The sequence below is a fragment of the Stenella coeruleoalba genome (assembly GCF_951394435.1).
Source record: "Stenella coeruleoalba genome assembly, chromosome: 18".
Classification (NCBI taxonomy): domain Eukaryota; kingdom Metazoa; phylum Chordata; class Mammalia; order Artiodactyla; family Delphinidae; genus Stenella; species Stenella coeruleoalba.
The window spans coordinates 18245184-18270540 of record NC_137164.1 but is presented as its reverse complement, the minus strand read 5'-3'; the positions used below and the strand labels follow the sequence as shown (position 1 = coordinate 18270540).

General features: G+C 36.3%; 1 protein-coding gene across 3 annotated transcripts in view; it reads left to right on the top strand.

Annotated features, from left to right (window-relative positions):
- Positions 1 to 25357, top strand: part of FNDC3A (fibronectin type III domain containing 3A) — a 163906-nt gene that overhangs the window by 60446 nt on the left and 78103 nt on the right. For all 3 annotated transcript variants that reach the window (XM_079903193.1, XM_079903192.1, XM_079903191.1), the window contains one exon: positions 1872 to 1947. In XM_079903193.1, coding sequence (XP_079759319.1) covers positions 1872 to 1947 — 76 coding nt within the window. The remainder of the gene's footprint in view (positions 1 to 1871; positions 1948 to 25357) is intronic.

The following is a 25357-nucleotide window of genomic DNA, read 5'->3' as shown; positions in this document are numbered from 1 at the left end:
GTTACAGTGTTTAAAATGATTAAAATAAAAACATATTTCCTAAGCTACTTTTCCCAAAGTAGACAGTGTTATGGATGAGACAGGCCAGAAGAGTGTATTGTGTGCTAAAGGAGCTATCTTAAATTTAGCAGATTGTATTGGTTAGCTCTCTAAGGAAAAAAAATACTTTTGGATCTTCTCCAGATAAATTTGAGGTGCATTAAAGAACTAAATATAAGCAATTATATAAAACTAGAAGAAAAGAAAAACTAGCATTTTTAATCAAACCTATAGGTCAGCGTTGTCCAATGGAAATATAATGCCAAGCACATAAGTAATTTAAAAAATTTTAGTAGCCACATTAAAAAGTAAAAACAGGAAAAATTAATTGTAATAATTTTTATTAACCCAATATGTCCAGAATATTATTTCAATATGTAATCAATATAAAAATTAACAACAAGATATTTTACATGGTTGGGTTCTTTTGTACTAAATCTTTGAAATCCAGTGTGTATTCTACACCTATGGCACATCTCCATATAGACAAAGACAAGCCACATTTCAAGTGCTTGATAGCCAGCCACAAGTTAAATTTAGAAGCAATAGAAGGTGTCACAAAGGAAAAAATAGGTAACATTGGCTACAGGAAAATAAACAATTAAAAAATTTGAGAAGACAAAATGGGAAAATATTTGCAGCATAATATAGTATATTATTATTATTACTACCATTATTATTCAGAGAATTCATATGAATTGCTAAGAACATTTAAGACCCCAAAAAATAAAGAAAGATGACAGACAACCAGTTTACAAAAGAGCCAGTAGCAAATGTAAAGATAGAATTTAACCTCGTTAATAATCAAAAAAGTGCAAATTAAACGATAGTAATATACTGTTTTCATCTATCAAGGTAGCAAAGATTTTAAAACTATAATTTTTAGGGGTGCAGAGAATGTGGTTAAATGGTGTTCTCATAGACTGAGGAGGAATGTGAATTTGTAAAACCCTTTTAAAAAATAGTTTAGCAACAGATAAGGGAATTCTATTTCTGGGAGTATATCATAAGGAAACAATACTAATTATAGAGGTGGGAAAACTACATACCAAAATGCTCACTACCTAAATTCTTTAATTAAGAGAATGGTTAAGTAGTTTATGGTATAAACATTCGATGACAGACTTTGAATAATAACATTGGAAAAGTCTTTTTTTAATATTAAACCAAAAAAAGACACAGAATTGGAGGTCTTATTTTTCCCCCTTATATTTAAGGGGGGAAATTAAGCCTATACATAGAGAACAAGACTAAAAAATTTATGAGAATGCTAACAATGTTTATTAGGATGGAGGGACTTCAGTTTTTTTCCAGTTTTTTGTTTTTCTGTTTTTCAGATGTCATAAGATTAGTGTGTATTACCTATAAAATAAAAATAAAACTACTCAAAATTATGGGATTAATTTAACATATTTTTAAATATATTGCTAATTTGAGATGTCATACTAATTCAGGGGTGCCATCTTATTCTCTACCTATCAATTTATACTTTATTTTTAGAAAAACACAATACTTTACAATTGGTGAAGTAGGCATAGATGATCCAAATATTCAGTAGTTTAACTCCATCTTTGTTTCAGAGTGAAATTTATTGACTTTCCAATAAAATTGTGCCACTGTCTTTTTTTATTCCCTTACTTTTGGCTTGAGTCTGACCTCCAGAAAAATGAAGTAATTAATACTTTTCAACAAATGTGTAATCCCCATTTTCCTTCCCAGTTCCATATGATTAAATAGCTCACATCTACTCTCTTACTAGCAACATTTAATATCTTGATATACTGATTTACTCTGTTGCCCCTTTGATTAATACTTCTTCCCCTCATTTTAAGGTTATCCTGGTACAAGTTAACCCAGGGGAAGCATTTACAATAAGAAGAGAAGATGGACAGTTTCAGTGCATTACAGGTAAGAATGGTTATTGTCATTTGAGACAAGACTAAAATTTATGATACATAAAAGTGTATGTGCTTGTAGTTTCTTCCTTTCTTTCTCACTACCACCACAAGGCACAAACTCTGAATACTTTATGGCTTAACTATTACAGTAGCATCTTAATTAGTCTCTTTGCCCTGGTTTCTTGATTAATCCTACTCTAATGTCACTCCCCTGCTCAGAAATCTTCAGTGAATCTAGTTCAGGTTCCTTAGTCTTTTTGAAAGATCATTTCATCTTTTGCTTGCTTCCCACTTTCCTTTCAATACTGTTTCCCTTCAATCTTGCTAAGTTGGTTTATTCACTGTCTTTGAACCTTTCTTGTACTTACTGTATTCTTCTTCTTATCTAGAATTTACCCATATCACCACTACCCCCAGCCTATCCAGATGTTTCCAGACTGAGCTCAGATCTTATCTTTAAAAGGTTTTTTATAAAGTCTTTAGTAAGCATCCCTTCCACACTACTTACTAGCCAACATCCCCCCCACACACACACACATTTGTGCCAAACAAAAATGTCTCCAGATATCACCAAATGTTCCCTGGGAGGCAAAATCACCCCTAGCTGAGAACCACCACTCTGTGTGAAGATGAGAGCAATAAAAAGGTCACTAGCTTTGGAATTAGAGAACCTGGTTTTAAACCCCAACTCTGCCACTTAACTGGCTGTATGAACTTTTGCGTGTTATTTAACCTCTATCAGGTACGTTTCTCAGTAAAATTCCTATCCCTGTGCATAATAACACACCTCATAGGATAATTGTGAGGGTTGACTAATATGTTTATAAAGCACTCTAAACCAGACCTGGCACATATAAGGCACTGAGTAAGTGGTGATGGTGGGTACTGTAGCGGTGTTTAATCTCCCATCTCCTGTGAAAGCCCAAAACACCAATTATTGTGCCATTCATTTAGCAAGAATGTACTTTTTTGTAACATTTCTTCCAGTTAGTATTTTGAAAAGCCATTTAAATTTGTGTGTTTAACTTGGAATGTGTATTCAGTCTCTCCGGCTAAGTTTTAATAAGGACTTTATGGGCAGATACCATTTCTTACATTCCTTTGTATTCCCTTCAGTTCTTGGCCTTCCACATATTGGGTACCTATCTAATAGTTACTACTTTCATTTGAAAAGAGCACGTTAGAAGTGGGGAGACCGTATGCTTTATCATCCAAACCAGGATACTTTAAGAGTGAAAGTGGACCCTAGCAATTACTCCACAACAATTAGTGTCAGCCAAGATTGTCCCAGGCAAACCAGGACTCATGATACCTCCTCCCCATTTAACCTGGGCTGTCAAGTCAATGCAAGCAAAGAAGAAATAGATCTAACTCTTTCTAGAGAAGCAGTTAGCTCAATAATTACAATTAAAACTTTTAACCTGCCATTTAAACCTTACATGTCTTAGAGTTAGCACTTTCTCTAAGTTAATTTAAATCCTTTGAGCGGCAGTTATTTGGTAACTTCACAAATAGGAATGGTCCGCATATTATGAGCTTAAAAGAAACCAGGTAGTAGAATTCATAAACAGTATAATAAACTTTGCCTATCTTTACTTGTCAATTAGGTTTTCATAAAAATAACTTCATTTTTATACTGGGTACCTCTTAGAATGTAAGTTTTTAGTAGAGCACACACCTTAGGTTTATTTGTACATCTCTTTTCATATTGTTTTCAATAAATATTGTTTATGATGGAAGCATTTTAACTAATATAACATTGGTCTTTTCAAACACATCTGCAAATGAGGATACTCATTACTGTTTTAGTGTGACTTAAAATGCAAAAACTGATCATTGCAATTGGATAACCAGACTTTGAATTTTAAATATCTTATATTTTAAAAGTCAATTTGTAAGTGTAATTTGTAAACCCCTTCCCTCATAAAATCAATTTAATTGATTTTTTATGTGGCACTTATCCCTTCAATCAGAACCAAAAAAGCGTATCTAGTTTATAATGTGCCTGTAGTGCTAACAGTATCCTAATAATAAGAATTGACATCATGTGAAGGATTTTTAGGCAGGGACACATTTCTTTGCTTCAGGAGAAAACGGAGACTCTTCTCTCTATACATCAGATTATAAGAGTGGAGACTTTGTTTTAAAATTACTACTGGGCAGAGTTTTAAAAACACAGGAAACTTTAGCGGGAACCATACAGAAAGTAAAAGGCTCTCCTCTCTTTATGTTTTTGTTTGTCCAAAATTAAAAGATGGGATATAGATGAAAGGTAGTAGTGAACAAGAGACTGGGTTGAAGTCTTTGTGAAGACCAGCATGCCCTCAGTCCAAGCAAGAGAAGACAGGACAAGAAAAGGCTAAGGACTGCTGGGGCTCATCCTCTCCTCCCTTTTTTTGCTCTTTGCCATCACTATTTCTATCACATGGCAGTCATCTTCTTGACCTAGTTCTTGAGCTAGGTAAAAAGTAAGAGTATAGGTAGAAGTGGATGCAATATATGAAAAAGAGAAAGTGTTAAGGGAGGAAAATCATGTGCCAATGAAACTGACAGAAAAATAGGGTGCCTAAGGCCATCAAGTTAGGAAAGCTTTTCTTTTCACAGCCACTATACTAAGAAAACCTCTGTAGTAAAACCTAAAGAATTGAGATAAATCCAGTGTAAATTAATAAGCATTTGAATTAAAGGCTGTGCTTTTTAAAGCAGTTTTATTACCTATCAAGAATTTATAGAAACCAAAACTAAGTTAAAAGAATCACAGGGAATATTAGAGATCTAAATAATTCCCCTATTTTATTGGAGGTTCAGAATTTGTGAGATACAGCTAGTTATGGGCAGAGCTCAATATACTACCTTTTTCCTACTATATAGCATACTGCTTAGATAGATAAAACTGCTAATATTTTTTTCATGAATTTACAAAGTTTCTGCTGAGGTATACTGTACCAGCTGCAAGGGATTCAGAGAAGACTATGACACAGTTCCTGCCATTCAGGAACACAGTGTAGTAGGGGAAAGGGGGGAAAATTAACAATTGTACAATATAAAAGGAATCATTAGAAACATGCATAGGGTATTGTGGGAGCATAGGAGGACTAATCACAGAGTGATTATGTCAGGGAAAAAACCCTTCAAAGAAAAAGTGACACGTCCTTGTCTTTCAGGAAAATACCAGTTGGCCAAATGGACAAAAGGGTCTCAAGAAAGTGTTTTAGGCAGAGAGAATAGCGTACAAAAGCAACAGAAGGAAAGAGCAACTTGATTTATTTGAATAACTGCAAAGAGATTGGAATAGCTAAAAACAAAACAAAACAAAAAGTTGTATAAAGGGGATATGGACAGAGATGAATCTGAAAATATAGTCACCTCTTGAAATGGCTTGACTACCATACTAAGAACTTTATTATAAAGGTGAGGAAGAGCCATTGAAGGAGATTATACAATAGAGTTAATATCCAGTTTACAGTTTGGAAGGGTCAGTGAAGTCTTCGTTTTCTGTTACCATGTGCTCACCTGTTAATCTGAAAATCTCCCTACTTCAAACACCTAGAAATGTTCAATAAAATGTAACAAGTATTCTTTTAAATGCATTGCATAGCTTCTCTCTCTTGCCTTCACCCCGAAAAAAGAAGAAAGAAAAAAAAAGAAAAGAAAAGAAATTGTTATGGGCCAGAAACAAGGACTTTTCAATATTTGTTTTTTAAAATATGTTTCATATTTATGATGAAAATAATATACTTTGTTTATTTAATGTGATCATTTTTTATTGTTCCATATCATTCTTTCTGATTCTAATACAGGATCTGATGTCTGTCTTAACTTACCTTTTGCCTTATTTCATGTCCTTTTAGACAATGCACAACTCTTAAATATATAAAAGTGTAGCTCCCTGCCTTTTACTACCTTTCAGTTTGCCATTCTGCTCATTGATTAGATTTATTTATACTACCTGATTCTAACCTATACCTCATTTTTGCCATCTTAAGTCACTGTTAATGGGTTTTAGCACAAATACCTCATTACTTTTGAAATTGAAGTACTACCTTGAATCTCTTTCTTTTTTTCTATTAAAAGTTATTTTGAAACATCTAACAACTTGATGTTTTTTGGATTTTTTTAGTGATTGGATTGATAGCATGTCAACAAATTGTTTTTTTTATAATGATATTATGGAAATTCATTTTTGCTTGGTAATTGTGCATAGGAATGTAAAAATTTATTATGTGAATAAATCTTAAGGTTTAGTATTAATAGATCTTTGTAACAAGTGCTAAAGACTGCCCTTCTTAGTTTTGTTTTGTGGGGAGGTACACAGAATAGAGAATTAACCGAAGTTTCTGAATTTGGCTTACTGGTGATGTCCTAGAAGCACATTTTGTAGACAGTATGTGGTGAACTCTTAAGATCCCTGTTGTAGAGCTGGCTTTCCTGGCAGTAAATTGGTACCCATCCTTCAGACATTATCTGTTCTGTGAAGTGTTTGCAGACAAGATCTTTCTTCAGTTTCTCGCCTCTTCTACCCCTGGATACACATACAGAAATCATTGAGGGCAGAAATTGTTTGACGTGTTTGTTAATCTCCTGTCTTGCATAGCGCCCAGCACATAGAGAATGCTCAGTAAATGTTTAATTAAGTTGAATGAGAAAGAGAAAAAACTAACCTTTCTTGAGCATTTCCATGTGCCAAGCAAATGGAGTCTATATACACAAAAAATTTTATCTAAAAATCCTGCTTATTGAGAGGCAGGTATGGCTTTCTTTTTTTCCCCTTCTTCCATGACATCTCAAAATGAATAAATAGGACTAAATAATAAGAATTTATTAATTAAATATCTAGTGGTTTTGCATTGTTATGGGACTTCTACTGTGGTATGATTCCATGCTGTCCGTGCAAGATACAAAGTTATCTTTAAAAAAAAAAAAGAATATATAAACCAGCTATGATTGAATAGTTTTTATATGCCCTGGTCCCTTCGAATGATATACTTTAGGAGAGAAAGATATTGATGAATGTTCAATTTTGTTAATCTAATAAGGCAGTAGTTAAGCAAATGCTACCTGGGTTGAGTTTCAGCTCTGCTGCTTACTATTACATCAGTCAGATTACATTAAGCAATTTAGTGATTATTTTTACATCCTGTCTTATGCTTGTTTGTGTAAAGAGAGAGAGTGTGTGTGTGAAAGAGTCTATCCATCAGAGGATTTGGAATATAATTAGTCATAGAGATTATTATTACACCATATCTTTTTGACATATTGTTTATATCTGTGGAATCATAAAAGCCAAAAAGCTACATCAGATATATAAACCCTAATTATGTTGATCATGGATTAACCAGATCTACATTTTGATGATTTGTTTTGCAACGTTGCTTCCACAGTTACATTTCAGCACAAATGAGGACCTCATATTCTTCATCCATTCATTCAGTATTCAGTAAGAGACAAAAGTTGAATAAGCAAACACTCCTTATTTCCTCAAGATTATTTGACAGATTTTCTTATATATCTTTATGGGAAGATAAAACAGAATTTCGTCCCTGGCCCACTGCCAGTCTAAAGCTTTGTCTTATGTTATATTATCCAGGACTTTATTCTTTTTTTTTTTTAAATAGATCTTTATTGGAGTATAATTGCTTCACAATACTATGTTAGTTTCTGTTGTACACTAAAGTGAATCAGCCATATGCGTACATATGTCCCCATATCCCCTCCCCTCCCATCCTCCCTATCCCACCGCTCTAGGTCATTGCAAAGCACTGAGCTGATCTCCCTGTGCTGTGCGGCTGCATCCCACTAGCTATCTATTTTACATTTGGTAGTGTATATATGTCCATGCCACTCTCTCACTTCACCCAGCTTACGGTTCCCCCTCCCCGTGTTCTCAAGTCCATTCTCTGTGTCTACATCTTTATTCCTGCCCTGCAACTACGTTCATCAGTACCATTTTTTTTTTAGATTCCATATCACTAATCATTAGAGAAATGCAAATCAAAAGTACAGTGAGGTATTACCTCACGCCTGTCAGAATGGACATTATCAAAAAATCTAGAAACAATAAATGCTGGAAAGGGTGTGGTGAAAATGGAACCCTCCTGCACTGTTGGTGGAAATGTGAATTGATACAGCCACTAGGGAAAACAGTATGGAGGTTCCTTAAAAAACTAAAAATAGAACTACCATACGACCCAGCAATCCCACTACTGGGCATATACCCTAAGAAAACCATAATTCAAAAGGAGTCTTGTACCACAATGTTCATTGCAGCATTATTTACAATAGCCAGGACATGGGACCAACCTAAATGTCCATCATCGGATGAATGGATAAAGAAGATGTGACACATATATACAATGGAATATTACTCAGCCATAAAAAGAAATGAAATTGAGTTATTTGTAGTGAGGTGAATGGACCTAGAGTCTGTCATACACAGTGAAGTAAGTCAGAAAGAGGACTTTGTTCTTTAGGGCTCTCTTTCTGTGCACTTTTAATCAATAGCTTTGACAAAAATAAATGACACATTTATAAAGTTACCAGGTATCAGACAGTTACCAAGGACAACTAATAACATTAAGTAAATGCCAAGCTCAAGAAGATCACAATATATTGAAATGATAGGTCAAAACCAATAGGATAAAATTTAACAGGAATAATACAAAGTTATACATTTTGATTTAAAAAATTAATTGCACTGGTACCATATAGATGATGTGTATCAGAGTTCCTTTCTGAAACTGACTCTTGTCAATTAAGCACAAAAGGAGTTTATTACTGTAATACTGAGATCCTCTCCTTTCTTCCCTTTCCTTCCTAGCACTTAAGTCCTAAAGTCATTAGATGGGGCAGAACTATGTAGACACTTGTCTTAGTCCATTAGGGCTGCCATAACAGAATACCATAGACTGGGTGGCTTACAAACAACAGAAATACATTTCTCACAGTTCTGGAGGCTGGCAGTCCAAGATCAGGGTGCCAGCATGGTCAGGTTCTGGTGAGAGCCCTCTTCCCAGTTGCAGACTGCTGACTTTGACTGTAATCTTACATGATAGAAGGGACAAAGGAGCTCTCTGTGTTCTCTTTTATAAGAGCACTAGTCCCATTCATGAGGGCTCCACCCTCATGTCCTCATCACCTCCCAAAAACCCCACCTCTTAATACCATCACACTGGGGTTAGGGTTTCAATAAAGGAATTTTGTGGGAGACACAGACATTCAATCTATGGCAGCACTGCACTGGTGGGAGTTGGGGAGGTGAGCTGCAGTGCCCCAGAGTAGGATGTCAGAGCGGGAGGAGTTCATCACATAGGACAACAGCCTAGTGTAGAGAGTCAGAGCCCAAACAGAGTAAGGAGGAAATTCACACAGCAAGGTGGCCTGCTGTATGGACTCAGAGCCTAAACCGGCTGAGAAGGGTGTCCTCAAGAAGGGGTGGCCTGGTGTGGATCGGAGCCCAAGCAGAGTAAGGAGGTAGTCCACATGGTGGGGTGAGGGGTAGAATGGCCTGGTGTGGGAAGTCAGAGCCCAGATGTGGTGAGAAGAGAATATACACAAAACTGGAGTGGGTAGCCCAGCACAGGGCCTTAGAGCTTGTGCGTGACCACACGGAGCCAAGGAAAGAACATTCACGTGGGAGTGGGGGTTAGGGGGCAGGAAGCTCAACATGGGAAGTCAGAGCCTGAGTGACTTTCTGGGATGACAATATTGAATATCCCTTCTTTCTGGGATAACATCTTGAACTTTCCTTGCCCCAGACCTAGAATCAAAATGTATGATTTTTCTGGTTCAATTGCCACAGGATTTATTCTAGTTTCCTCCCTTTCCACATCTGTAACTCCTTTTCTGCTGTATAAGTCTTATCCCAGAAAGAAAGAAGTGCTGAGAAACGGATGGAGACATGTCAAAAGGATGTAGTAGACAGCCTGAAGGAACTTCCATTAGCAAAATCAGGCACAGTTTGAGCATCAAAATAATGATAGATATGGATTAAAACCCACTGAATACAATAGGAAACAGTGAGTTCACACAAATATAAATGAATAAATTGCAAGTTGATGAAAAATGGACTGTTTACATAGTTTCAAACTATGTCCCCACAAAATACTTACTGATTAAAGGGAAAAAAAAAAAAAAGTAACTTTACAGTGGAGAAACCTGGCAGACACCATCTTGATCGGGTGATCAAATTGTATGTCATCAGTAATGTCAGAAATCAAAATTGTGTGCTACTTGATATGATGCATTAAGAGGAATATGGTGTCACTTCTGTGATATTTCTGCCAAAAATGCATGATCTGAATCTAAACTCAAGGAAATAGTAGACAAACTCAAATCTAGAGACATTCTACAAAATAACTAGCCTTTAATCTTCAAAAGTCAAGGAAAGACCGAGGAACTGTTCAGAATGATAGACTAAAGAGACATCCTAACTAGTTGCAATATGTGATTCTGAACTAGACCCTTTGTCTGGAAAGCACATTATTAGGACAATTGGTGAATCTTGGGTGGGGTTTGAAATTAGGTGGTTTATTAGTTCCTTAGGGCTTCCATAACAAAGCACCACAAACTGGGTGGCTTAAAACAACAGAAATTTAATCTCTCACGTTCTGGAGGCTGGAAGTCCAAGATCAACATGTCAGTAGGATTGGTTCCTTCTGAGGGAGACTTTATGTCTTTTTCCTAGCTGCTAGTGATGGCCAGCAATCCTTGGGGTTTCTTGGTTGTAGATGCATCACTCCAGTCTCTGCCTCCATCTTCACATGTGAATACCCTATGTCTCTGTGCCTTCACATGGCTCTCTTCTTAAAAGGATTCCATATTGGATTAGTACCACACTCTGCTCCAGCATGGCCTCATCTTAACTAATTATATCTGCAGTGACCCTGTTCCCAAATAAAGTCACACTCTGAAGTACTGGTTCTTAAACATATCTTTTTGCGGGGGGGACACAATTTTACCCATAACAGGTAGTAACAAGGTATCAATCTTAATTTCCTGGTTTTGATGGTTGTGTGGTTATATCGGAGAATACATACTAAATGCACACTAAAGTATTCCATGGGTGATGAGTCATCATGTCAGCATCTTACTTTCAAATGGTTTAGGGAAGAAAGTTCTTGGTGCCAGCTGGACATGCAGCTTTTTTTGTAAATTTGTGATTATTTCGAATTTTTAAAAAAATATTACTTTAAGAAAATGATATTGGATATCTTATAGAATCTTTGGGAGTATTAGAGAACCATACCCAAGGCTAAGCTTAAGGAACAATGCCCTAAAACCATGCTACAGTACTAGTTTGACTAGGAAACCATCATGAATGTCATGATTGTACCCATGCCCTTTCTCCACTAAGAATTCAAGGTCACTTGCTTCCAGCACAGATACCACTTCTGGAACAGGAATCTTGTAGCACCCACCACTGCTTCCTACGTTATCAGCACCTATAGGAGAAATGTTCTTCACCTCACACCAAGGTGACTCCTCCAACACACAAAAGGACTTTAGATCGTATGCATCAAAACGAATGACAGTGTCCACTATAGTGCAGGAGAGGAGAACTTAACTTTATGACTAGAACTTGCTTATTTTAGTGGAACTAGAGCTAAATGTGAGTCACTTATTGAATCTCACAAAAGTAAAAACAAAATCTTGAACTGCAAAAATAGAAATGTATGTTCAAAACAGATGGTGTAGTACTGTGGTTAGATGCTATCCTTTTAACATGTTTGAAACAGGTGAGAGAGTTACAGGGAAACAAATTTTGACTCACAGGGAAAAACTGTCCAACAATTATGGCTGTATAAAAATGGAGTCATTGCTTGATTATACCAGACTCTCATCATTATGTATGCTTATGTACTGGTTAGATGATATTATACAAAGTAATTCTTGCATAGTAAAAAAATTTTGGTTGTGCAAGTTCCAGCATTCATTCTATCTAAAGATTCTTTGATTCCAAAATAATCTTTTAATTAAACTGAGATCTCCTTATTTTTGGAAGTGAGTACTCTGAATGAGAGTCTTAAATTTAACAAGTATATCTGTGCGCTGGCACACTTCATAGAGTAATCGAGCTAGTGAATAGTTACTGCTCCTAATAGACCTATAAATAGCATGCCAACTAGCTAATTTACTAGTCCGAATTCCTAATGAAATAAACACTTGTGAGAGAAGCTTCCACTAAACTTCAAATCTTATAGGGACAGAAACAGTGATGCTGTCTTTAGCTTGGTACATAAAACCTTACTTGATGAAAATGGTCAAGGAATATTAGCTTCCTTCTATTTTGTTTCCTTAACAACAGAAATTGTCCTTTTTTTCTTTGATTCTCTGTGCTAAAATAATGCCTTTTGCTTAGTAGGCGTGCTGTCGATATTTATTAAAATTAACTGTTAAAATATCTTTAAATATATTGGTGTACTTGTTCGCCTTGGTAACTACTATATACTGAAAATATACTTTTATACTTAGGGGTATTTTAGTGCCTTAGAGTCTTCAATATGAGCACCAATTAAGATTGGAGGGTAATATGGAAATTTTAATTTAAAAATGTAAAAATATAAATGTAGTGAGCCATAGATAATGCCCAGATATTAATCATTTAGCCAAATCCTGGATTTCTGCCTATTTTCTTATGATTTGACTCTCACATGTAGAAAAATTGTCAAAGTGAATTCAGGTTTGTTGAAAGCTATTAACCTTTGTTTTCTCATAGCTCACCTTACTTAGGGAAGTCAGGAACCTAACTGACAATTCCAGAGTGTGTTGATTCTGAGGCCCTTCACCCACTAGAGTTAGTATGCCATCAATACTACCTCTAAATCTTCCTGCCTGCCTTTTTGCTTCCAGATGGCTCTGACCAGCTTCTGAGTAGTTACTCATGCTTATTTCACCACTGTTGGTGTCACTTTCAGTCTGCCAGTGGGAGGTTATTGGGCCCTTGTTGCTTCTACTGTCACCTCATGCAAAGCGTGACCAGCACTGTTGCTCCTGGGGCAGTTATTGTCAGCACCTCTGTTCCTATTTTTCTTCTCTTTGCTGCTGCTGCTCTTTATTACTGCTTTTCCGCTCTCACCTTATCTCCTCATATACCTGATCCAGACTCTTCGTGCCATTATAGGGGTTTTTGAAGTTAAGGGAAGGTTTGTCCCCACTAGTAAGTACCACTGTGTCCTTCTCTGTGTGTTTTGGGATCATGGTGCGTATAAACACACGTCTAGCCTCCCTCCGGCAATTGGTCTGCTCTTTCATATTTGCCATCTCCTTTGCAGAGCATTTTATTAGCAAGTCTCCTCCTAAACTGAGCCAGATGACCTTTGAGGTCCTTAATAAAACAATATTTTGTTAAATACTTACAAGCTCTGTATCCCATTTACCCCAACTCTGTTACCTCAGAGTGAATTCTCTGCGCTCCAAAAGTTGGAGCTCCTGGCCTTGCCCATCTCTGTGTTCTAGTCTGAATCCTTATGCTAATCAGATATAATCAGATCCCTTTTGTCTTTATAGTTTTACCTTTGCTAGTAATAGCTCATAAATTAAATTATACAACATGTAGAATTTTATTTCTGGCTTCTTTCACTTAGTACAAGTTTGAGATCTGTCCATGTTGTGCATGTATCAATAGTTTGCTCATTTTTATTGCTGAGTTATATTACATTGCATGGATACCCCTATCTTGTTTATTTGCTCACTTGTTGAGGGGCATTTGAGGTGTTTCCAGATTTTGGTTAACATAAATAAAATGGTTGCAAATGTTTGTGTAAAAAAAATTAAAAAGCCTTTTCTCCCAGGTTGTCTTTGTTGGGGATGGGAAAGGAAGATGGAGTTTTCATGCAAGTAGGACTCCTAGTGACCTTCTCTGATACCCTGGAATACCTGAGACATGTATACAAACTATGCCTCAGGCCCCATGAATCTTGTTAGATATGTCAGACCTTTGATATTAAAAATACCTCTGAAATTTATTAGAGGTTAAATGTCTGTTGTTTTATATATCATGGTCACTACACTTTTTGCTATAGTTACTATAAATAGCAGTATGAAATATAACTTTTCTTCCTAAATTCACAACAATAAAACTTTAAAGACATAACAAAATATGTGAATTAATTAATGGTGCATTTTTAAAGGTACAAGTCTGGGAGTAGGTCAGCCTGGGTTTTAGGATCAGTGGGTGGGAGTTAAAGGAAAACAGATTGAGCTCAGTATGAGGAACAACTTTGTAATAAACAGAGCTGTCAAAGAGCCTCAGGAGCAATCAGTTTCCCATCCACCTTTGTAGGTGTTAATGCGTATACTGACTCTTCACTTGATGGTGCCATTAGGAGGTTTAATTTCAAAATAGATCATGGATGGTTGGAGTTGATGCCTTTTAATAAGGTTCTTCACGAGTCTAAAATGTTATGATTCTATATCCTTGGGTATATTACTTAAATTCTGGCCATTATTTTGCACATAAATGAGGATGGGCTAGTGTGAATTAGATTCAACAATTTTCTACGAACTCTCAAGTTTTTAGGTATTCATAACTATGCTAATATCTTATGCCATATCTTAAATTTATTTTAATAATAAGTATATCAGTATTCCAAGAATTTTTTATAAGACCATTGATTATCTTTGGATTAATGACTTCTTTACTACAGACCTGACTGAACTTAATGAAGTTCTTTTCAGTCTACGGAAATTATAAATAACTCAAGTCCAAATCATATGTAGTAGATTCTCATTCCCATATGATTAGCCATTATTTATTTTTTTCATAATTTAACAAACTAAACCATGGAGACGTTATATCCTTTATACATTACTTAGAAAATCTTAACTACCCTTAGAAAATGCTCTAAAAGCATAGGTAACAATTTTTCATACTGGTGGAAATCACATTATTATATTAAAAAGTTTGCCCTTTACATTTTCTCCTTCTAAGATGAAAACATCAGTTCCAGTAGAGAGACTCAAAATACTTGTTTTGAAACATTAATGAGTCTTGTTTGTGAAAATGAACCATAATATAATCATCCATTCATAAATTCAGCCCATTTTAGGTTAAGTGAATGACTGACTCATCCTGAGTACATTGTGTAATAGTCCCAGGTTGTCCCTAAATGCTATTAAATGTTACTTTTCAAGAGCAACTATTTTATATATGACTTAGTTAAGAGAAAATTGCAATGTTTATGCTAAAAAGGAAAATATAGGCAAATTATCTTCAATTCTTTATGTTCCTAATGAATAAAATATCACTGTTAAAGCTCTCTTGGAAATAGGAAATCTAAACCAGTTTAGTGAGTTCTGTTAAAATAAGTGATAAAAATCTCAATTTAAAAAAATTTTAGTGAGTGGTGATGGCAAAGGGAAAGTGACCCCCAGAAATATAATTGTGTAAAATAGCCAGCAAGGAAATGAGGATCTTAGTCCTACAGCCACAAGAAGCTGATTCCGCCAAAACCACATGAGGTTGGATGGAAGAGGACTCCAGCCTCCAAATGAGAACACATCCTAGCCAATACTTTGATTTTCACTTTGTGAGACTGAGTAGAGAACGCAGTCCATACTATGACTGGACTTATGAACTACAGAACTGTGAGCTAATAAATGGGTGTTTTTTTTAAAACCACTAAGTTTGTGCTAATGTTACACAGCAGTAGAAAACTAAGACAATTATAATATGAACTTTTTTTCTCTCATGCATTATGTGTAAAGGTCAATTAGTACTTGTATGGAGTTCTTTGCCCCATAGGCAGTAAAGGGACCCAGGTTACTTCTGTCTTGATCTGCCATCCTTAGGGTCTGCACATCATACTCATGTGCATGATCCAAGATGGCTCACCACCATGTCCGTGTCCCAGACAGAATGGAAAAGAGGAAGAGACAAAGAGATATAAGACATGCCTTGTTTCTTTTAGGACAAACTCTGGAGATTGTAAAGATCACTTCTCACATTCTCATTGACCATAGCTTAGTTGACCACTTCTAGCTAGATAAGAGAACTAAAAATTGCCTTTGGTTGGGCTGACCATGGATTCCAGCTAACATTCAGGGGATTATTACTGTGGAAAAAGGGAAGAACAAATACTAGAAGCTAACTAATAGATGCCACAGACTACTTTTAAAAACAATAATAATAACTGAAAATCTTGAAATCTTGAAAGACCCTCCAAAAGTAATTATAGTGTTTACTTATGGGGTGGTGGTGCATCACATGGGGAACAGGGATGGAGTGAAACTTTTTCCTCTCTACCTTTTTATATTTTTTTCATTTTTGAATCTGTAAATGTACTTCCTATTAAAAATAACGTTTTAGGGAATTCCCTGCCGGTCCAGTGGTTAGGACTCCGTGCTCCACTGCAGGGGGCACGGGTTTGAATCCTGGTCTGGAAACTAAGATCCCACAAGCCACGCTGTGCAGTCAAAAAAAAAAAAAAAAACCATTTTAAATAAATAAGGGCTGTATATAAGAAACTTCCACCTCCCCCCTTTCTTTTTACCCAAAAGATACTTGTCTGCCTTCCCTCAGACACATTCACCTGTTCCTTTGGGATTAGTATTTCTCCATTCCTCCTCTTTGTCCCTCTTGAGACTTTTGTCACTTGGAGTTTAGTCAGTGAGCTCAGCCCAAAAGAGGCCATGTCAAATATGTATACATATATCCATACATATATATATATATATATAATGGATTAAGTATATTAGGTATCCTTAAATGTTTGATACATTCTGATATTTCACAGTAATTAATAGAAAAAGGTCCTTCCACTTTTGTTGTCATTGCATATGCACAATATTTTAACTACTTTTTAGACCAGGGGTCCCCAACCCCCGGGCTGCAGACTGGTACCAGTCCGCAGCCTGTTAGGAGCTGGGCCGCACAGCAGGAGGTGAGCAGCGGGCGAGCGAATGAAGCTTCATCTGCCGCTCCGCATCGCTCGCATTACCGCCTGCACCATCCCCCTACCCCCCATCTGTGGAAGAATTGTCTTTCACGAAACCGGTCCCTGGTGCCAAAAAGGTTGGGGACCGCTGTTTTAGACCATGTCAGTATTTATTTTGTGAGTTTTTATTTATAGCAGAGCCTTACTATCATTTATAAAGTTGAGAGAGTCAGGTAATACATTCTGGGTTCTAAATATCCATCTTGCCAATTCACTTTCTAGTAAATTGAGAACTGTCTATATGAAGCGACTTCTTCTTAAGTGAGGAAACCAAAGCTAACGATACTGTAATTTATCAAATCACTCTAACTAGCTATATAAATTGGGGAGGTTTCCACATTAGAGAGCTATACTTTCTAACTAGATTTGATTAAAACTTGTCACAGAAGTCCGTGTGAGCATGTATTACACCTAATTGAGTAGTTTTATGGCCTTTTAAGCACATTAGTCCCACATTGACTGGGATTCAAATTTCTTTACAGAAGTCTGTCACTTTTCCATATTTATTTCTGTAACTACAAGATTGGCCTTCCTAAAACATGACTTTTTAGGAAGTCATGCTAAAAACTAACCGAAAAGCCTTGACTTCTTTCATTTCATATAGCATATAACTCTTAGCCTAATTTTCTGGGCACTCCATCACCTCATTCCAATATTTCTTTCTAGTTTTAATTTCAGGAAACTTCCACTCCAAATATTCCAGGATTGGTAGATACTCTAGTCTCTAAATATTTCTTACAGAGACCCCTCTCATATCTTTGTTCACATTGCTCCTTCAGTGAAAAATCACACAAGAGTGTGCACACACATGTGCATGCACATGTGCACACACACGAGAGAGCTTTCTAAATTTTTGCAGTTCTTCAAAATCCAGTACTAATTAGTTCCACCTCTTGAGATTCTCTTTCTGACCACCCCAGGGTTAAAAAGTGTTCCTCAATTTCCTTTTGCACTCGTCTGGCCTATATCTCTAACTTGGCATATGTTATTTTTTGGTTTTTGTCTTTTTTTTCTGTTTTAGAGTACACCACTAATAATGTAATTGAGTGTTCATTACCTGCCAGGATCATGCTGTGTGCAGTTAATCTTATATAAACCTTAGAAGAGTGAGAAACCTAAGGTTCATAAAAGTCTCAAAGCTAGCTATTGGAAGATCTGGGACTCAAATGAAGGTCTTTCTGACTGTAAAGATAATTTTTATCACTACACCAAGGGATTTCAGAATCAACTGGGAAGTTGAAACATGCAGGTGTCTGGACCCACATCAACCTTTCTCAAGTGATGATAATACAAAACCATATTATATTCTTCTGTGCTAGATCTCCTTTCCCTCCCTATAGCACCTGGACCTTCCCCTTGCATTTATAGAAACTCTAAATGTTTATTGACTTATTTTAGGAATAAGCAATCGAATTGTCTTTATTTCAGCACTTACTCATTTCTAATTGCAATACCAATGCGTTATAGATCCTCAGGTAATGGGAAAAGGGGTAGAAAGTGACTCTAATTTAATTGGCATGTATGATACTGTCTAATGGTTATTGAATAATTACTGCACCAGTTAACTTCTGTAAACATTCTACATGTAATTAATCTATTTGATTCTCCCATCAATGCTGTGAGATAGCTATTACTATCTTCATTTTATGGACAAGGAAACTGAGACATAGGTTAATAACTTGCCCGGAGTTACCAGTTACTGAGTGGCTGAGCTGGGATCTGAGCTCTGGTAGTCTGGTTGCAGAGTCCACACTTCATAGCTACTTCTCAAACATAAAGTACCTAAGATGGCACAGTACTCATAGCTTAACAATAGTTCGTTCCTCTCAACCACATACTTTTTTCTGAAATATTTTCATATACTTACCGCAAGTCATTCAAAATTGTATTCTAGAAATGGGAGTGTCTTATTTCTAAAGATCTGAAACCAAATTACTGTAGACCAAGAACTTTACTCATAAATTCATCTCTGAACCCTAAGACCAACGCTATCAAAAAGTACCACTTAATAGGAACATATGTATATGTATAACTGATTCACTTTGTTATAAAGCAGAAACTAACACACCATTGTAAAACAATTATATGCCAATTAAAAATAAATAAATAAAAATATATACCCCAAAAAAGTACCACTTAGCCGTATATACGTTGTACTACATGATGCTAGGGCAAAAAAAAAAAAAAGTCTCTTTTGCTTTTAATCGCAAAACGTCATTTTTCCTCAGAGCACATCTCAAAGCATGTTTAATTTACTAATCCTCTTCTTTGAAGAGAGAGTCCACTATAAGAATTTTAAGGAGTAAACAATACCAGATTTTATATTAAAAACACTAAGTATTAGAATTTGAAAAGGTTCCTTCCCCATTTATACTTGAGAAAGATCTTAATTTTTATTACCCTAAAAAGATGGGGGAGGGTCAAAGGGAGGGTTAGTATCTTTTGATTCTGCCTTCTCATCTTTTGGGGAAGAAACCTTCATCAGTTGGCTTTAAGATATTTTTGCCAAAGATGATATTATTAGAGTTAATAACTATGGCATAAGGTGTATGCTTTAAACATTGACCTGGGGCAGTGTGTTTTTGTTAAAATACCTTTCTGATTAACTGAAAACCAGAAAAGCTTTTTCCAAATCATATTACTGAAAATGTTTACAAAATAAACACTTATATTTAGCCTTAGTAAACAGAATGTACTGAAAATAATTCAGAATCTGCCAGTGCCCTAAATCATTATAAGCATTAATACTGATTGTATGGTACTAGAGTGTAGATTATTTAGAAGATTGAGTTGAATAAATTGCTGAGTCTAGATTAGAATATTAGGTTTCTTTTAAAACCCATTCTTTTATTTAGCAAATTATTATGAACTTGATATGTACAGTCGCTATTCCAAAACTCTGGAGATTTAGTGATGAGTAAGGTAGAGCCTATATCCCTGCCCTCCACGAAGTTTACAATCTCATAGGGAAGACAGTCAAAAGTATTTAGTAAAGTGAGAAAAGGGCTGTGATTGAAGAGAACAGGAAGGGTGCTATAGAAGCTCTAGCACGAACATCCAAACCAGTCCAGGGACTAGGAGATACTTCCTAGAGGATACTCAAAGGATAAGCTCTATTTTTTACTTTTTACCTCCCCAAAATGGAAGATTAAAAAGATTATTAATTAGTAGTTTTATTTAATCAGGACTTGAATCTTGAAGGCTGTTTATGTGATTATACATTACTAAGGATATCAACAGAATTAGTTCTTTTGTAATAAGGAAAAATATTATTAATGAATATATATGCGGGCTTCCCTGGTGGCGCAGTGGTTGAGAGTCCGCCTGCCGATGCAGGGGACACGGGTTCATGCCCCGGTCCGGGAAGATCCCATATGCCGCAGAGCGGCTGGGCCCGTGAGCCATGGCCACTGAGCCTGCGCGTCCGGAGCCTGTGCTCCGCAATGGGAGAGGCCACAACAGTGAGAGGCCCGCGTAAAGCAAAAAAAAATAAATAAATAAAATAAAATAATGAATATATATGCATCAAAAATAATTTGAGCACATTTCCTTCAAGTGCCTGCCCCTATTTGGTAGGATTACCGTAGTCTTTTTTTCTTTATATTTTCTGTATAATTTGATAATTTTGACAGATATTAATTACTTAAATAACCATATAAATGTTTTAATTCCTTCTAAATTTAGTCCCAATTTTATTTTATAAAATTTATAGTTTTGTTTTTTAAAAGCTGAGACCCTGAGCTTATTAAGGAAAATGGTGGACCATACAATGTATTTTAGTGTAGATAAGTGGATTTTTTAACTAGTAAAAACTTTAAAAAAAAAAGGGACATACCAAGCTTATAATAGTCTGACAATTTTTTAAATCAAGGGGGTAGAAAAAAAGAAATTTGTAAATTTGATACCATAATTTAGAAATGGCTTAAAGAATTCTGACATTCAAGAGGACAGGTAGAACCCAGGGCAATAAACCTTAGATGTTGAGGATTTTGTCGACCCCAAAAAAGTACCAGTATAAGCTAGGCTGTATTTTTGAAAGAAGATGTGTTTGTTTGGATCCTCTCTATTTAACCGAATCATTCTGTGAAGGGATGCCAGGAAAGGAACCAGTATTTACTACAAACCTGTTTTGTGCTTTGCATTCATTTTCTTAACTGTATGTAAGAGTATATAGAAACATCACTTTCCTTATTAAAAATAAAAACCACACTCTCTAAAGTTAACTTCACTAGAAGGATCTCCTGGTGAGAAGAGCATCTGAATTACTGATACAGAGATTTACCTTATTTTAGCCTTGTAGTAACTGCAGCCACAATTTTAGACTCAGGGAAGTGCTAATTAAGCAGTCTAACCTAGGCATAAACCTTTCTGGTTTTTTCACAGAAGCATAGCTGGGATAAGGCAAGGCTAGGCTCTTCAGTGAGCATTTATATAAAGTCATAAAGAGACTACCATGAATTAATTACATAATCTGATTTACATACGCTTGTACCTATCTGCAGAGATTGTCCCAGGAAAAGAAAAGATCTTTTCTGGTTCCTTTCTTTATATGGCAACATGTTAAATGTGATTTTTAGTACCTACCTAGATATAAAGGGATGGAAAAATCATTCTTTCACAATTCTCATTTTCCTGTGTCACAGCAACTAACACTAGGCATAATTTCATATCTAATAAAGACCCTCCTTATATTTATAAAAGTATGACTTTGCCCCTGACTGTGGTTATGGTATTATATTAAGGCACATCCAAACATGCTGCCATTAACCTTAAGAGTCAGGCAACAACATAATAAGGGTGGTAGAAGATTTCCTTGCAAGTATGTACTAATTTCTCTAAGGCTCCAAAAGTTAAGTTACTCTCTGCCAGAGTCAATTTTAACATAGGATTCTGATCTCAAAATCTGTGCAATAACATTATTTGAGGATGTTGATTCACTTTTAGAGAGTAAACTTTAATCGAATCCTGTTTCCATTTTGTATGGATCAGCAAAGTTCTCTTGTCTTTGATATACTCTTCTGCTTCATTTTATTATATAATCCCTCAACGTTTTTGGAAAATCCCTTTATCATTACAGTGAAAGATCATATTTCAATATTTTAACATTATTTTTAGCCTTAATATGTTGGAATTTCTCACCTTCTTGTACTCAATCTCCCATGCTCAGGGGCTTGCCAGAGCACAGAAAACACAGTAACTAAGTGCATGCATGCTCTTTTCCTGGAAAGAGAATTTGCCCAAATCTCTTCTATTCTGAAGGACAGCTCATTCTTGACAGCCATTTAAAAGACCTAGACCCTGCCTCACAGCACAGTCAGGGAGACAGGCAAGTAAACCACAGTTAAAACAGAAGAGGGTAATAGGTGCTATGATGGAATTAGGTATGCCCAGATACATGTGGGAGGCCAGAGGAGACATACCTTACCCAGCTTGGAATAGTTGTTGAACTGTGCAGGAAAAGATGATGCTTAAAGAAATAGAAGTTAACTAAGAGGAAAAATAATTGAGAAAATATCTTAGAAGCAGAAGGAATAGCATGTACACAGAGAAGTTAGAGGAGACTGAAAAGGTATGATTAAAGAAATAGATTGGAGAACAGAATACATTGAGGAGTATCAGAAAATGAGACTAAAAATGGAAACATAGGCTGTGTTACAAATACCTTTATATTGCATGCTAAAGAGTTCAGGTGTTATCCTGAAAGGAACAGGGAGCCACTGAAGTATTGATTTTAAACAGGAAAATAAACCCCCCCAGAAAAGTAGTAAGGATAAGACCTGGGGGCTCAATTCAGAGGGTAAGAGGAGACTAAGAATGATTTACAGATTTCACAAGTCAGTTGAACATAAAGATAAATGACAGTTTCTTTCTCTTTTCCTCAAAATATAGAAGAAGAAAAAAAAGAATTGGTTTGGGTAGAAGGATGGAAATGATTAATTTATTTCTGAGCACATTAGGTTCAAAATGCTTTTTGGTTTTATAGCTCTTTCTCATAAGAAAAGCTTGGAATGTGTATTAGGGTTCTCCAGGAAGTCCCACGATTTGTTGACTACAAGCTGGAGAACTTAGAAAGTTGGTGTAATTGAGTTAGAATCCAAAGGCCAGTGGCAGAGAAGCCACCGCAATGAGAAGCCCACGCACTGCAACGAAGAGTAGCCCTTGCTCGCCGCAACTAGAGAAAGCCCGCACACAGCAACAAAGACCCAATGCAGCCAAAAATAAAAATAAATAAATTAAAAAAAATAAGATTCTTCTTCCCAGTCTGGTAATGTTTGAACCTTTGAAGAGAATGAGAGGGAGACAAGGTCTCTGTTTCTGTCTTTTGTGGAGTTTTTTCCTAACTCTTTGAAGTCTTTAGCATGCAATCAGCACAGTGAGTTTTTAATCTTCTCTTTTCCATTTAAGACTGTGTTAGCTGATACAGACTTGCCCTGAGAAGACTGAAATGAAATGATTAGAGTAAACTAGAAGCTAATAGCAGATGATCAAAATATATAAATCATGATAGAGAAAAATAAGACCTTACAGTTCAGTCTTCTCATGAAGACAGTTGATGTGCAGTGGGAAGTACAGAAATATTTTCAACTGTGAAATAGCATTTGGTTTCTACTATGGAAAATCTAGATTTAAAGATTACCCCTCAAAAAGAACTATGAAGACAACTGTCTCAGTAATTTTTACGTTTTCAAAATATTTCTTTCAGATGATTAACAGTTAAAAAAAACTAACCAACCTTAGGATGAGGGAGAACCCTTACCTTTCCTTCTTTTCTTTTCAAGCTCTCATAAGAAACACCACTAGTTGAGGAAACAACATGAAAGCAGGTGCCTGAGAGCATGGGAAAGGCATGTTTTCATGTTAGTCTGATTATGTCAGAACATCAGTGATAGAATGAAACACCTCCAGCTCTCATCTCCTTTCAGCTTTCCATTTCTCCTGGGAAGTGATAGTCGTTGAGGAGAACATAAGAAACTAGAAGGAAGGGTGATGCTTTAAGTGTAGAGATCCAGTTTCTTTTCAGAAGAAACTGCAACAGGATGTGAATGTTCTGTGGCAAGCCTCCTGTTACGGGAAAGGAAATCTCTAATTCCAGTGGGTACATGTAATTCTAGGAGAAGATATTTTGAAACTTTATACATGGTTACTCATAATAAGCCATCTTTTCCAATATATCTGTAATGATAAAAAATTAATATTTTGATGCCAGTAAAACTAAAAACAGTGAAAGCTCAAAGAAGAAGGTGACAGTGGGAAGAAGACTCTGAGGTAGCAGTGAATTGTGAGGCCACAGTGTAGTGCTCCATATCTAAATCTGAATGTTATTTGTCAAGCACAACATGTTATATAAAACGCTTCAAAAGATTTTGAAGGCATGTTCTTCAAAAGATTTGTCTATAAGAACCTGGCTACAGGGAATTCCCTGGTGGCGCAGTGGTTAAAAATCTGCCTGCCAGTGCAGGGGACACGGGTTTGTGCCCTGGTCCAGGAAGATCCCACATGCCGTAGAGCAACTAATCCCATGCGCCACAACTACTGAGCCTGCGCGCTAGAGCCCACGAGCCACAACTGCTGAGCCCGCGTGCCACAACTACTGAAGCCCGCATGCCTAGAGCCCGTGCTCCGCAACAAGAGAAGCCACCGCAATGAGAAGCCCGCGCACCGCAACGAAGAGTAGCTCCCGCTCGCCGCCACTAGAGAAAGCCGGCGTGCAGCAACAAAGGCCCAATGCAGCCTAAATAGATAGATAGATCGATAGATACATAGATAGATACATAGATACATAGGTAGGTAGACACGTAGGTAGGTAGATAGATAGATAGACAAGTAGGTAGATAGATAGATAGATAGATAGATAGATAGATAGATAGATAGATAGATAGATAGATAGATTAGATAGATAGATTAGATAGATAGATAGCCTGGCTACAGAGGCTATTTTCCAAGATAACTTATGTGGCTGGTGGAGCCTTAAGACATGTTTTAAAAGGTCCAGACCTTAAACCACAGAAGCTGTGAGGAAGCTTAAAGATAGAGTCTGTATGTGGGAAATCTATAATTAAATTAAAAAGTTTAGCTATTATATAAAAAGGACCTAACACAACTCTTTTCAACATCAGCACTACTGATTTAATGCAGTCTGTACATGTTGGATGACTGGTCTGCCCTGTCATGCAGGCAGGTTTTTTTTCAACTGCTGTGGCCTGAATGTTTGATCCTGACAGGATTTGCATCATTGATCCATATCACTGCCTGTGTGATGTCAGTGTGTGGGTGTACAGTTACTGAGACATAGTTAATGTGCTGCAGTAAATCCTAAGCACTGTTTCCTACTAGAATAACAAAGAATGATTCATCATTGTTCACATTAGACTGATACTAAAAATAGTAATGTTCACAACCTGCTGCATCCATGCACATTAATATCATATAGCCTTTGTAGCTTTCTAAACAAGTACACTAAAAATAACTCTTGTTTAGAAGCAGGTG